Source organism: Podarcis erhardii, assembly GCF_964252035.2.
Source record: "Podarcis erhardii genome assembly, chromosome: 10".
NCBI classification, from domain to species: Eukaryota; Metazoa; Chordata; class Lepidosauria; order Squamata; family Lacertidae; genus Podarcis; species Podarcis erhardii.
In genome coordinates this window covers 34527086-34540645 of record NC_138500.1, presented here as the reverse complement: position 1 = coordinate 34540645, position 13560 = coordinate 34527086, and the positions used below count along the sequence as shown (strand labels likewise).

At 39.5% G+C, this 13560-nt stretch overlaps 1 protein-coding gene across 2 annotated transcripts in view; it reads right to left on the bottom strand.

Annotated features, from left to right (window-relative positions):
* Positions 1-1395: 1395 nt before the first annotated feature.
* AGBL3 (AGBL carboxypeptidase 3) overlaps positions 1396-13560 on the bottom strand; it is a 33474-nt gene continuing 21309 nt past the window's right edge. Inside the window, exons 13-24 of one of the 2 annotated variants that reach the window (XM_081878617.1) lie at positions 12617-12715; positions 12189-12257; positions 11437-11550; positions 9942-10067; positions 8778-8871; positions 7197-7268; positions 6677-6853; positions 6022-6052; positions 4819-5030; positions 4093-4348; positions 1739-1914; positions 1396-1641 (exon numbers count right to left, since the gene is read on the bottom strand). In XM_081878617.1, the coding sequence (XP_081734743.1) occupies positions 1634-1641; positions 1739-1914; positions 4093-4348; positions 4819-5030; positions 6022-6052; positions 6677-6853; positions 7197-7268; positions 8778-8871; positions 9942-10067; positions 11437-11550; positions 12189-12257; positions 12617-12715 (1434 nt within the window). In that variant the 3' untranslated portion in view covers positions 1396-1633. Of the gene's footprint in view, positions 1915-4092; positions 4349-4818; positions 5031-6021; positions 6053-6676; positions 6854-7196; positions 7269-8777; positions 8872-9941; positions 10068-11436; positions 11551-12188; positions 12258-12616; positions 12716-13560 lie in introns of both variants that reach the window. The other variant, XM_081878616.1, reaches the window with a different exon arrangement.

Below are 13560 nucleotides of genomic sequence, written 5' to 3'. Positions count from 1 at the left end.
AAGCTTCTTAGAATTGTGCAGCTTTAGCCTGTTAGTCTGGGGATTGTGATGAATTCTCTTAAGATGGCTGGATGGCACCTCTACACCTCCTTCTTGCAACTCCTGCAGCCAAGCTGGTGCCAAACAGCTTTCCTTTGGACCACATCAGCGATGCTGAGTGGACACTTATCATCTAGGTAGCCGAGGACCTCCATACACACCCTGGGGAGGTCACGTCATTGCTGAAAAGAGGTTTGACTTCATCCCCAGGGGCTCACTCCATTGTGTCTCAAGACAGATGGATTCCAATAAGTGGGAGATCTTCCTTCAGTTTTGTAAAGACTAAATGTGGCCTGTGGATTCAGATTGGAACCATGGCACTGGGGGAAGGTAGTTTTCATCCTTTACCCATGTCATTTCCCCAGTCTATACCACAGCTGGGGGTGGGATTCAATATAAGTCTTGCATTATCCACCCTCCCCCATTTTTAAGAACAGCAAAATACAACTATAAAACAAAAAATGAGAGGGAAATAATTAAAGTTTTATCTCCCCTTTCCCTCTGGAACAGAAAGTAAAGGTATACTCACATTACCGCTTACTTATTCAGTGCTCTCCCACTAATTTTTGAAACTGCATTCACAATTTAAGTCACAATGCAAATTGATCCTGTAGTTTCTTAACAAATACTGTCAAGAAACTGCTGTTTGATGTGTTTCCCCCCCCCCCCTCAAACCAGCTTCAAACTGATTAGAAAACGGAGTGCGGAGTAAACAGTAATGTGAACCTACCCTAGCTGCCTTAGTGCAGGTGCAGATGAACACACAGACACAGATGGCTTAATGAACAGGAGTTCCAGGGGTGGGGAAACCAAAAAAGGTCCTGCGTGTCAGGTGATGACATCTCCGCGCTCTGATGTGAACAATTTTGTGTGAATGCAGCTTGCTGCATTTCAAGCAACTAATGGGAACGTTACCCTACAGGAACCAATAAAATGGCTGAACCTACAAGAAGGAAACTTTTAATTAACATTTCTGGAACCTTTGCTAAAAGGGACTTGTGAGGAGACACTATAGGCAGATCTTGGCCATTAGGAAGAGCATTGTTGGAAAATACAGTGCTTGACTGGAACTTCCAATTTAATATCATTTTGACTAACTGTAGAAAAGCAATTCCTTCCTGTGGATCATTTGTTATTTCTCTTTTTAGATTTAAGACAAGATTGGATGATGATCCTCACTATGATTTTTTAACTTGTCTAATAGGTTTTAGTACTGAGAAACACTACCCCAATCCCTCCTTTTTCAGTTAATCATTTTTTAAAAAAACAGCATCAGTTTTAAAGCAAGTGAAATTCAAAAGTAAAATGACTAGACTTGCTTCCCTGTAAAATTTGTCAGCAATAAACATAAACGAGTTCATATTTTGGTTTCATTTTTATCTGTCACAGAAGCCTCATGGGTGATGTTCCAGCATATTTTTGTATCCTGTATTCCAAGCCTGCGCATGGCACAAGTGCTGTATGATGAAGACACTTTTTTTCTTTTTTGCATTTTCCCAGCACCACATCCAAGAAACGGAAGCAATAATTTCTGAAGATATCACTGCAGGTTGTCCATCCAGATGGAGCCTTTGCAGTGGTATGCATTGGCTTGTTAGCTGCCTGAAAAGAAATGGCACCTGTTTCTAAGCGTGAAAGGAAATTCTCTCAGTTGTTGCTGAAAGGTCTTGCATTGAAGGCCTGTGATTTAGGCACTCACTTTTGCGTCTCTTTGAAAAAAACTTGCTCTCACTTTGGCACAGTAACTTTTTTACTGCCATTTTTGGCCCAGTGTGCAGTAGAGATGTAGAAGTGGATGCTTCATCATCCTCACAGCGTTTCAGTAAAAGTGTCTTGTGGGTCCCTTTTGTATTCATTAGTGTAGCCAAGCGAGGTCTGCACAGATAAACAAAGGAAATTGGTCTCAGTCTCCCTCTCATAAGGACAAATCCACTAAATTGTCATCCCAACCAGGCAGCCTCTTTATTGTTTACATTTTACTTCATAAACCAGCTTCTTCTCAAAGAACTATTTAGAAGGCACCCGGTTTCCAAGCACCAGTAAATCAGAATGGAAATCCTCAGGATGTTGCTGCTAAGACCTGTGGTTACTTGTTGCCTGGACTACTGTAATCTCGAGAGAAAAGGTATGTGACATGCTTTGAACACTCTCAAGTCACATATAAAGACTAATATGAACCTTCATCTTCCTAGCATGGTCTCCTGTTATTCCTACTTTGCTTTAGTCAATCCAGAATGTGGGGTCCTACTGGGCTAATATAATCTTTATAAAAACCTAATCTAAATGTACCGTCACCAAAGTGTTTTTTGAACCACCACTGCCTTGCCTTTTCTGTGCCTTCTTGTAAGGTAACCCACCACTGCCTATATTTATATACTCATTTATAAAGCCCCAGTGCTGCCAAAAGGTGGGGTAAAGGGGGAACACCTGTACTAGGCCCAATTTCTGTAGTTTTGGAATACATTGTCAGCAATATGCTGAGGACACACAGCTCTGCTACTCCTTTACATCTGCAGGTGTGGAGTGGATGTCCTGGACCAATGTCTTGCCTTGGTTATGTATTGGATAGATGGGAAGTGACCTGCTCTCGATGGGGTTACATTACCCTAGAAGGAGCTGGCATGTAACCTGGGGAAACTTCTGGATTCATTGCCATCACTTGAAGCTCAGGTGTCCTCTGTAGTGCAGAGCACCTGCTATCAGCTGGTGGCCCGGCTATACCCATATCTGGATAGGAATAATCTGACTTCTGTTGTCTAACCACTGGTAACCTCTAGGAGTGAGATTACTGCAATGTATTATAAGTGGGAGTGCCTTTGAAGATGATTCAGAAACTTCAGCTAGTGCAGAATTCAGCAGCCAGGCTGCTCACTGGGGCAAGGTGGTCTGAGCACATAACACCAATCCTGGCCTGACTGCACTGGCTATCAATTGATTTATGGTCCCAATTTAAATTTCTGGTTTTGACCTTTAATGCCTTATGTAACACAGGACTCCCAATACCTCAAGGAATGTCTCTCCCTGTATGAGTCTCCCAGAGACTGTGGTCACCATCTGAGGTCTTTTTTTGTGTGCTCCTCTGTGGAAGATCAGGAGACGGGCAATACAAGAACAGCCCTTTTTGATGGTGGCTCCCCATTTGTGAAATGGGGGCTCGTCTGGCGCTGACATTACATACCTTCAGATGCCATGTAGAAACATTCCTTTTTAACCAGGCATTTGGTTCTTAACTATCTGTTGCTTTTTAGAGTGGGTGGGATATTTTAATGTATTCTTTCTTTTCGGTTTTAATGTATATATGTGGGTTGTTTTCTTTGGGTTTTTTTTGTCATTTTGTAAGTCACTGAGTTGCCATGGCAAAGAAATGTGACTAATATGTGTAACAACAACAACCACCACTCAGAGTTAGTTTGAAGAAAACTTGTGTGGTTTTTTAAAAAAGAAAAAAAAATTATGATCTAGGTTTGCACAATACTGCAACCCATACTATGGTTTGTTTGTGCCATGAACAGCACCCTCAGGGTGGGAAAAGCTACATTTGCAGGGAGGCATAGAAGGCATATTCATGATGGTTTAAAACCAACTCTGTCTAAGTGTGATGTATGAACCAGCCCACTGAACATCTGTATCAAGGGGCTTCTTATGCATTGGAACAGAAAATTTAAACTCTTATTTGCACAGACTTGATTTCATAGAATAGTCATGTATGCTATTGGGAGACTGAAATAACTCCACCCAGAGAGTATGGGGTCCCACTGAGTGGCAACATGAATTCTAGGGGCATATTGGCATGGAGGAGTTTATGCTCTCTTGGTACATTGGTTTCCCCCAGTGTGTAGAAGATGCCTGTGAATGACGAAGAGTAGCAATTGTGGAAGCAGCATGGGCAGTGCAGGTTACACTGTTTCAGGTGCAATATTGGCATCAGATTCTTCCTTCGCATAGCATTCTGTCTTCAAGGGAGCACAAGCTACAATACAGTTTAATGCTAAAGCATCTTGTCAGAGCAGACGCACTGAATGTTGCATAAAACAGGCAGTCTTGTTCACTTACCGGGGCCGACCTAAGGACAACTTAGGTTGCTGTTCATTCCTCTGGTATTTTTCAGTGACTTGCCTATACTTTCCTTCTGACACCAAAGGTAAGGAGAGTTGTAGAAAATCTTGTGTTTGAGAGGGCTCACTGAGTCTAAAACTTCCTTCATGGTTTCCTCCATTGTTTCTGTCCAGTTTAACATTGCTTGCTGGTGATTTCTCCTTTATTTTCCTTTCTTTGTCATCTAAATTGTGTTTCAGGTTGTCAAGAAGATCTGGGATCAAAAACAAACAAAAAACTCCTGTAAATTATTACTTGTTCCAGAGATCAATTTGAGTTACAACTCTCAGGGCTTAGCCCCAACATTCATTAATAGATTAGAGGAGATATAGAAATAAACAGCAGAGGAGTAGAACAGAGGACCATTATGGGAATTTTGATGACACGCTGCACCATCCATACTAGTGTACAGTGGTACCTCAGGTTACAGACGCTTCAGGTTACAGACTCCGCTAACCCAGAAATAGTATCTCGGGTTAAGAACTTTGCTTCAGGATGAGAACAGAAATTGTGCTCTGGCGGTGTGGCGGCAGCGGGAGGCCCCATTAGCTAAAGTGGTACCTCAGGTTAAGAACAGTTTCAGGTTAAGTATGGACCTCCAGAATGAACTAAGTTCTTAACCTGAGGTACCACTGTATTTGAGTCTTTTGCTAATAATTTCAATGATGAAGGGGGGAAAGAAACCTTTCGCTTGTAAAGATGTCTTCTCTCTGCAACTAGTGGCTCTTCCAGGTCGACACTTCTCTAATCGCCAAGTTGTAGCTTTGTTGTGTAAAGAATTAAAATGCGTTTCTGGAGCCAGGACCATGTTTTGTACTTCTTTTTCTCCTAACTCCAATGTGACACAACCCCTTTCAGTGTTATTTTCTCCAGTTGCCTGAGACAGAACCAGAGAGCTGAAACAGATTAAGGCCACAGAATAAAATAAAATAAATACATAAAATGAAGTAGCAATTGCAGTATAAAATCCAAGATGATCTATAAATGCTTGTTTAATAAAGAATTGCTATACAATTTAGCATTCACAAATAAAAATAAAATACAGTGTCTTAGTTTAAGCTTTAGTTTGTCATTTTAAGACATAGCGCACTGGTGACATGACTCAGGGCACAGTCCATCCCAAGTTAAGCATCTCAAAATGCCATTGCGTTCAACATAAGAGTTCAGTACTCTTCTAATTAAGGATAGACAGATTAACCTAAACCTGTTCTTTTGTCACTCAGTCATCTTAAATCCATTCCACCCTGTTTTGTGCATTTTTTTTTGAAATAATGCACAAAAAGTTAGCATTTAAATTGACAATTTTATTATTAGGCTGTCTGTCAGAATGCTTTTTATTATGCTTTTATTATGTTTTTATCATTAATGTTCTGTAAACTTTTTAAAATGTTGTACATCACCCTGGTATATTTTGATAAAGGGTGGTACAGTGGTACTTCGGCTTTTGAATGTAATCCATTCCAGAAGATGGTTCGAGTTCTGAAACGTTGGAAAACTCAACAGCCAACAGCTAGGCCTCAGGATCTTGCACTCAGCGGAAGTTGCGTGGCATGTTCGACTTCTGAGGCGTGTTTGAAAACTGAAGCATTTACTTCCAAGTTTATGGCATTTGAAAACCAAAATGTTCGTCAACAGAGATGTTGGAAAACCAAGGTACCACTGTATATAATTCTTTTTCTTCTTAATCATCATCATCATCATCAACCAATAAAAGCATTTAGCACATCAATAAGAGCTGGTTGGCCCGTCTGAATAATACAGTTTTTTAGAAATCTAAAAACAAGAAGGATGTTACACTCTTGCCAAACCCAAATCATAAAGATATAAAGAATGCGATTGAGAAATCCACATGGAAGATTGCTGATAACAAATAATAAGTTTTCCTACCTAGGATGACTCTCCACATGTATGAGAGAGGCTGTAAGTAGAAAAGAAAAATAATATGCTACTGAAAATGTTTCAGGAAATGCTTCCTTTATATGAAATAACCTTTCCCCCTCTGTAAAGTTTCCTTACGCCCAGCAAATCATTCAGATCAGATCCCAGTGGCACAGGGCCAACAGGGTGGTGTGAGGAGCCAAATGTGCAGCGCCTCCCCCCAAAATGTGCCATGGGCTTTCATAGAAAGAACTGTAGTGCTACTACATGCAGTAAAAAAGGTAAAGGACCCCTGGACGGTTAAGTCCAGTCAAAGGTGACTATGGGGTTGCGGCGCTCATCTCGCTTTCAGGCTGAGGGAGCCGACATTTGTCCACAGACAGCTTTCCGGGTCATATGGCCAGCATGACTAAACCTCTTCTGGCACAACGGAACACTGACAGAAGCCAGAGCACACGGAAATGCCGTTTACCTTCCTGCCACAGCAGCACCAATTTATCTACTAGCACTGGCATGCTTTTGAACTGCTAGGTTGGCAGGAGCAGTGACCCAGCAATGGGAGCTCACCCCGTTTAGGATTTGAACTGCCAACCTTCTGATCGGCAAGCCCAAAAGGCTCAGTGTTTTAGACCACAGTATATCCCCAAGTATTCAGTTGACTTACTTCTTCGTGGAATCTTTGCTTCTTTTCTCATATTTTCCACCCTAGGAAGTTTGCAACCCGAGAGTGCACCTTGGTGTCTTCTTGGTGTGTTGCACATCTGGTCAAGGATGGCAGGAGGCAGAAAAAGTCTCTGTGAGATGATCTGCTTCAAAGGTTGGGCTAGGTCCCAGCCAATATCTGTAGGAAACAAAGGCCAGAAGCAGACACAGAGTATTATTTTAAAGGGCAGGACAAAATATAAAATGTTTGAGTTTATTCTTGCTTGCATGAATTTATGCTTCTGGTGTACATCTCCATTAGCTCATTCTCTATGCTCTAAAACTGTCTTCCAATGCACTCTACCCTGAAAGCAAGCCTTATTGAACTTAGTGGAAACTGTGAGTGAACATGCATAGGATCAGGCTGTAAAATCTCTATTTTATGCAATACATGGCTTTCATTGTATTGCTTATAATTGCACATACAGTAGAACCTGTGTCTAGACACAAGATTATATGAATTAAAGATATGAGTAACTTACTTAATCCTTGTTCAGGAAAGTAATGACTGACGTACTGAACTGTATATTTATTTCGTTCATCTGGCATAGAATCTGAAAGATGGCCACAACTGTCATGAACTGATCATAAAATGAATCTCAGAAAGAATACACATTTAACTTTTATAGAAAAGGGAGGAAGAGTTTTGTGACAACTTAAAAGGCTAAACAAAATATTACCGAAAGAGCTTTTGTGGACTAGAGTCAACTTAATTGGATACATGTCTTTAGATGTCCTTAGATGCATGCATGCCTATTTACGGGCAAAGTACAAAAACAAGGCATTCCAAAGAATGTCTAGGAAATCTATTCTCTGGGGAATGGTGGGAGGCAAAGAACCAAACAGCCAAATGAAAATGTTACATATTCAGTACTGTATCAGCACTGTATACTAGGAATTGTATAGATTAGGATTAGGAAATATGGAAACACATGAAAAATATTAGTTGCTTTCCCAGAGCATTATATGTTGTTATAAAGAATTATACAGTTTGGTAAAATTCACTAAAATTTAACAACCAAGAAACATTTAAGAAAAACATTGTTTCATCAAATCATATGAGCATAAGTCTTTGTCCTGCTGCCATATTGAATGAAACTGTGAATGGTGTGGTACTGCGTGATCTGGAAATATCCTATGCTACAGACAACCTCCTCCAATGATTGTCTGAGAAAGACCGAGATCCTTCTGTTTTCTTGTTGGCTGACTTTTCATATCAGTCTACTATCAAATGCATCAAGTAGATTGAGAAGGTGATACGTACATATAAACATGCATCAGATAACAGGATAAACCAAGCTTTAAAGCTTAGGGCATGGCAACCTAGAGTTTCTGAGAACACTCATGTACTGATTCAGAGCATCCAGTATCTCCCATACACCTATGTGCAGTATGTGCTTATTTCCCAGCAGACCATTTGGAAGGCTGGAGGAAGTAAAGGGAAGGAAGGGAGGTGAAGGAACAGCACAATCCAAGGATGTGCAAATCTTCTGCAACATGGTACCTTCCCCTACCTCCAAATGCTTTCTGTGTTTCTAATTTCATGCTAACGCATAGAATTGGAAGCTTAGGAAGTATCCAGTTAAAGTATTCTAAATATTTAGGGAATATAAAGCATGCTCCACTTTCTAGAAAACTTTATCAAATGGGAGAAAATGCTTTTCATATAGTGTGAGAAGAGCTTCCCATAAAAAATATGAGAAATGCAATGTTAATTGCTATTAAATCCCAGTTCTTTTGCTATAATCGTCCTTTGTAATTGTTCTATACATTGGACTGGATAGGGAACAAAAAGCAGAGGCTGCTATCTGCATGCCACCATTCTATTGTCCAGTGTAGATGCAATGTTCTAGAAGCATGCCATGGCCTCACAGATACTCAGTGCATGAATTCCTCTTTCCCTTTCATGGATTGCTTTAACGGCATGACACTATCTGCACTGATGATGACTATGGCTAAAACAAGTTAATTCTTTTCTTACAACTTTGTAAATACCTATATTAATTTTTCAAATGAAAAGGTTCACATGTTCATAGAACTGTTTTGCCCATGTTATCTCTTACCTGTTTGGCAATCAAACGACATTTCATGAAGTTTACCTTCTACAATTGAGTTAGTTTCTCTGAGGAGTTTATGAAGCCCTGCTAAGGCTTTTGACTGCAAGAGTAAAAGGAGGCAAATGCATTGTTATTATTAAACTTCCCACCCAAAGTCTGAAATTAGTTTGTTGTAAAGAAGCACTGAACTGTAGAGTTATATCCAATGCGGCGCTAATTAACTTGTTCTGTCAGCATAAGCTTGTGCTGTGGCACTTCCGTCCCTCTCCTCCCCCTGTGCTGAGGTTTCCCCCAATCCTCTGGAGCAGAATTGAGGATGATGCAGGACACACAAGATAGGGTGGGGAAGTTTTGTTATGCAAGCATATCCTTGCACCAAATGAACAAATTAGCCTTTATACCCCAAAAGTTTAGGCTCTGCGTGCTTGCGAGATTTTGGTGTATGCAATGTCTAAAGTAGTTCTTCAGCCTTTAAGGCTTATTTTATCATCCCTTGGAGGTAATTATTTTTTTTTTTAAAAAAATGTACCCTGCCTTTTTGCTTATTAAGAAAGCTTTCCTCTTCTTTAGAAACTATCACTCCAGCTAAAAAAAACTGTATAATATTTGATTTATTTTTAGCCAGCCACCGTTAACAAGTTAAAATCGTAACATTATACCATACAATCTTACTGAATAATACCCTAGTCTGAGAGCAAAATTTACTCATGCATCTGTTTTGACTAAACCAGGGTTGCTAACCTTTGGCCTCCAGATGTTGCTGGACTACAACTCCCATCATCCCTCACTACTGGCCACACTGACTAGGATGAAGGAAGGTGGAGTCCAACAATATACTGAGAGCCACAAGTTAGCATCACTTTCCTAAAGTAGAGGTTTCCTAAATATAGCTCCAGCCCTTTCTAGATCACTGCTCTATAGATACGAGGAGTTGCCTTGCAGCATCAGGCTAATAATGATCCATCAAGGCTCCTAATATTAAGCACACAATTGGGAACAGCTCTTCAAAATGTAAACTGAGCAAAGCAAATATTGCTGTAATGCAAATATGGAAATAAGGTTGAGAGAGCAAGCAAGCATTAGAAGGACTCTGCATGACAACTTGCTAGTCGCAATTTGCAACTGCAGAGTCAGTAATGGGTCATTCCATGCAACACCATTTCTGCTTACCTCAAAATGTCTCCTCCGTCTTCCTTTCAGACTGGAGTGGAAGGAGGTGTTGGTGCCAACCCAACCTCTGTATGGCAGCTTCCCGTTTTCCTCCTTAGCGCATTCCCAAAAGTGCTCAGAGCATTCCTAGAAAAGCAGAAACATTTTGTCTGGGGACACTCCTGCAGTGATGCAGGCAAGCTTATAACAAAAACCTGTGTTATTTGTGCTAGTCACGTAATAGTCTCATCAGTCATCTGGATGCATGAGATATTAATGTTGGCTGATATTAATGTTGTGCTGTGTGTGGATTGCAGCAATCAGGTACTCTGCATAAGTTCTCTCACCCCCTGAAACAGGGGTCACAGGAAAGGACCTTCCAAGTCTCTCAGCAGTAAATTAACAGCTTTGTTCACTTGTTCTTAAACATTTGCTGTTTTATGGAGCTTTTGTCCTTGTAGCAAGTTCTAGATTTGGGTTATTGTGGAATATTTCTGTTCAATGAAAAGATGTTCAAACCATATTAAACTAATCCATAGAGGGCTTAATAGGTACGCATAGACAGAGCAAGTTCTCTTAGTTTCTTTTCCTTCACGATCCCTGATATTTTCTGGTTTTATCTGAATCACCCACCATTTTGCTTTGGGTTTCTTTCAGATGGTCCGTGTAACCAATTTGAAATGAATTACTAGTGGATTCCAATCTGGGATTTATGAGTATTGTCTTTATTTTTTCCTGTATGTAATGTCTACCATGGCTCTTAATTTTGAGCCACTAACCCCTCGAATGAGCAGATTCTTCCAGATTAGAATACTCTGTGGGCATAATCTCATAAGAATAGCTTGTTTAAAAGCAGATCATCCTTTCTCTTTCTGCATATGGGAAGCTAAGGGCCACAGAACATGTTATGATAATCACAAATGAAGAAAAGCATGATCAAACTGCCTGTTGCACTGAAACTAAAGGCTCTTCAGGGAACTGAGATATAATTATATCCCTTTCTTTTAAAATGGACCATACTTTAAAATACATTTCTGTAAAACAGAATACCTGCCTGCTAAAAGTTAAAGAAATAATTACTCAATGTATTTCATTGATTGTTCTGAATAAAGCTACAAAGCTTTTTTTAATCACTTTTACTGAAAGTCTTAAAACAAAGGTAAAGGACCTTTGGTGTTAACAACTTCTAGGAGATAGAAGAAACAGCAAGTGACCTTACAGTCTGCTGTCCAAGCGCTGTTGTACAAAGTTAAAGGAACTATGATTCTTTTAACTAGAGCGGGTTCCACAATGCTGTTCTATTTCAGGAATTAAATAAATAAATAAATTTCAAAGCACACATATTATTTTAAGCGGTAATGTTACATTGTCAGATATCCCTTTAACAACAGGACCCAGCATCCTTTTAGCTTTTCCTAATGTCAAAGTCAAACTCCGCTTTTGGTTGTCACTAACATAAAGCTATATGCATTTTCTGATTATCTGGAAAATTATTCTATTAATGGGCCAGCCAAACCTTTTTAGCATTGGGTGTTCTGGACAAAGGTTCTACAGTCTGCTTGGTAATTTCATATTTTTCCTTTCGTATGTTTTGCAGCTCCATTGGTTTCAGTTTCTGAAAAACCTGGGTCTGTGGAGAAAGAGAAACATGTACTACTTACCAGTCACTTCACTTACATGGGAAGAACTAAAATAATACCATGGCATGGGCATAGCCAATGGGGGTGGGGCACAAAATTATTGGAAAGCATTGAAAGTACTCAATTAACTGAGGTTCTGCCTTCCCCCGGCAGAAGCCTGCCCCCCCCCCCAAAGCTCAACAACTTTAGGGGACGATCTCTTCAAAAAAAGCTGTTCAATGGCCCAGCTCAGAAACATGAAAGAGATGTACAATTACATCCTTAATGATACTAATACACATTAGTATCTCCCTTACTGATTTGGTGAATAACTATATTTCACAGTTATTAGTAGTAACTGTAACAGTACTGCAAAAAGCCTTTAAAAAAAGAAAAAAAGAAGTTTATACTTATCCCAAAGTATAAACTTTCACTTGTCTGAATACTTGAGGAAAAGAGCAATTATAAACAGCTACTAAAAATATCAAACATTTCAAATATATTCCTATGGGTATACCTTAGAATTCATATAAGCAGGAGATTTGACCGACTAATGTTTGCTGTCAGTTAACTATTGTGCTGTATACTGTATAATCCTATTCTGATCACAAAAGGAAACAGATCTTTCACAATACATAGAAATCCTTACACTTTTTATAATTTGTTCATGGCTCTTGGAAATTCTGTGGGAAGATTCTTCTGATTTTTTGGTTTCACTCTAAACAGGAAGAAAGGGATTGCTGTATTTATAAGAGACACTATTATACTTAAAAGGATGCAAAAGTAAACAAAATACTCTCATAATATTTCAGGAATTTTCAAGATGCACTTTCCTTCTATTTCCACAAAAGAAAGTACTGAAGACACCTTTTCTGAACTGCACCAGTCTGCTCAAATAAGTGCTGGATCTTCCTAGTTCAGTCTATAACTTTATTGTGATGGATCTAAGAGGCGAAGAATAAGGTCTGTTCCTGGTCTTATGATGGATAGAATCCTGAAGGTCAGCCCTGCTAATTTCATTAATACCTAGTGATAATAATAATAATAATAATAATAATAATAATAATAATGTTTTACAATTGATTCATGGGGTTGCTTGGAAAATCTTCTTCCTGATGACACCAGAAAGGCACTCCTTTCTTTCTTGGTTTTCAGATACTTCTTTCTTGGTTTTGCCTAACAAGCAAAACAAACAAACAAATTAAAATGTATATCTGGGTTTAATAGGACTACAGTTATCTACATTATATATTTTTTCTTTATTTAACCTTTAAATTTTATTCTTATATCTTAGTAACTCAAAAAGATTTAAGGGAACAACTAGATGTTGTGTCAACTAGATGTTGAACAACTAAATGGCAGACATGCCCCCATTTCACATCCCAAATCCTCCTCAATAAAATCTAACACAATTCATCCTGATTTCCTGAAAATATAATGTGCATCTCCTCACCCTCCTCCACATCAGTGGCTGCAGCCCAATGCACCCCAATGACTGGACTGGGGTGGAAACACTGTGTAACAATGTCAGCCAAGGGATGGGGTAAATTGTATCAGATGTTATTGATAGAGATGAAGACTATTATTTTGAGGTTTCTATTTTTGTCAGTAGCACCAAAGTAATATTTCTTGAAATGCTTAGTTTCCCCCTAAATGAAATGACTTTTTAGCATGACATCTTTCCCTCTTTGAGCATATGTTCTCCACGTTTGATTTCTGATTTATCACTCACAGTATGTGTCTATGTCTTGTCCAGCCTCACCTATTCTGCACCTTTCATATGTCCCCAACTAACAAGAAGTGCATGCTATAAGTCTTGGGAGAGGGAGGCAAGGCCTGTGCCCAGCCAGCTGCTTCTTGCCTCATCCCACCTCCCTCAGTGATGATGGGAGCTGGGCCTCTCAGAAGACAGAACTGATCTTGCTGTGCAGGGAAAAAAGTAGAGCAAAACTAGGTGCCACTACTTGCTACTCACAACAACAATATTGTGGTCTGCGGTGTCTGGTTCAAGAAGACTCTTT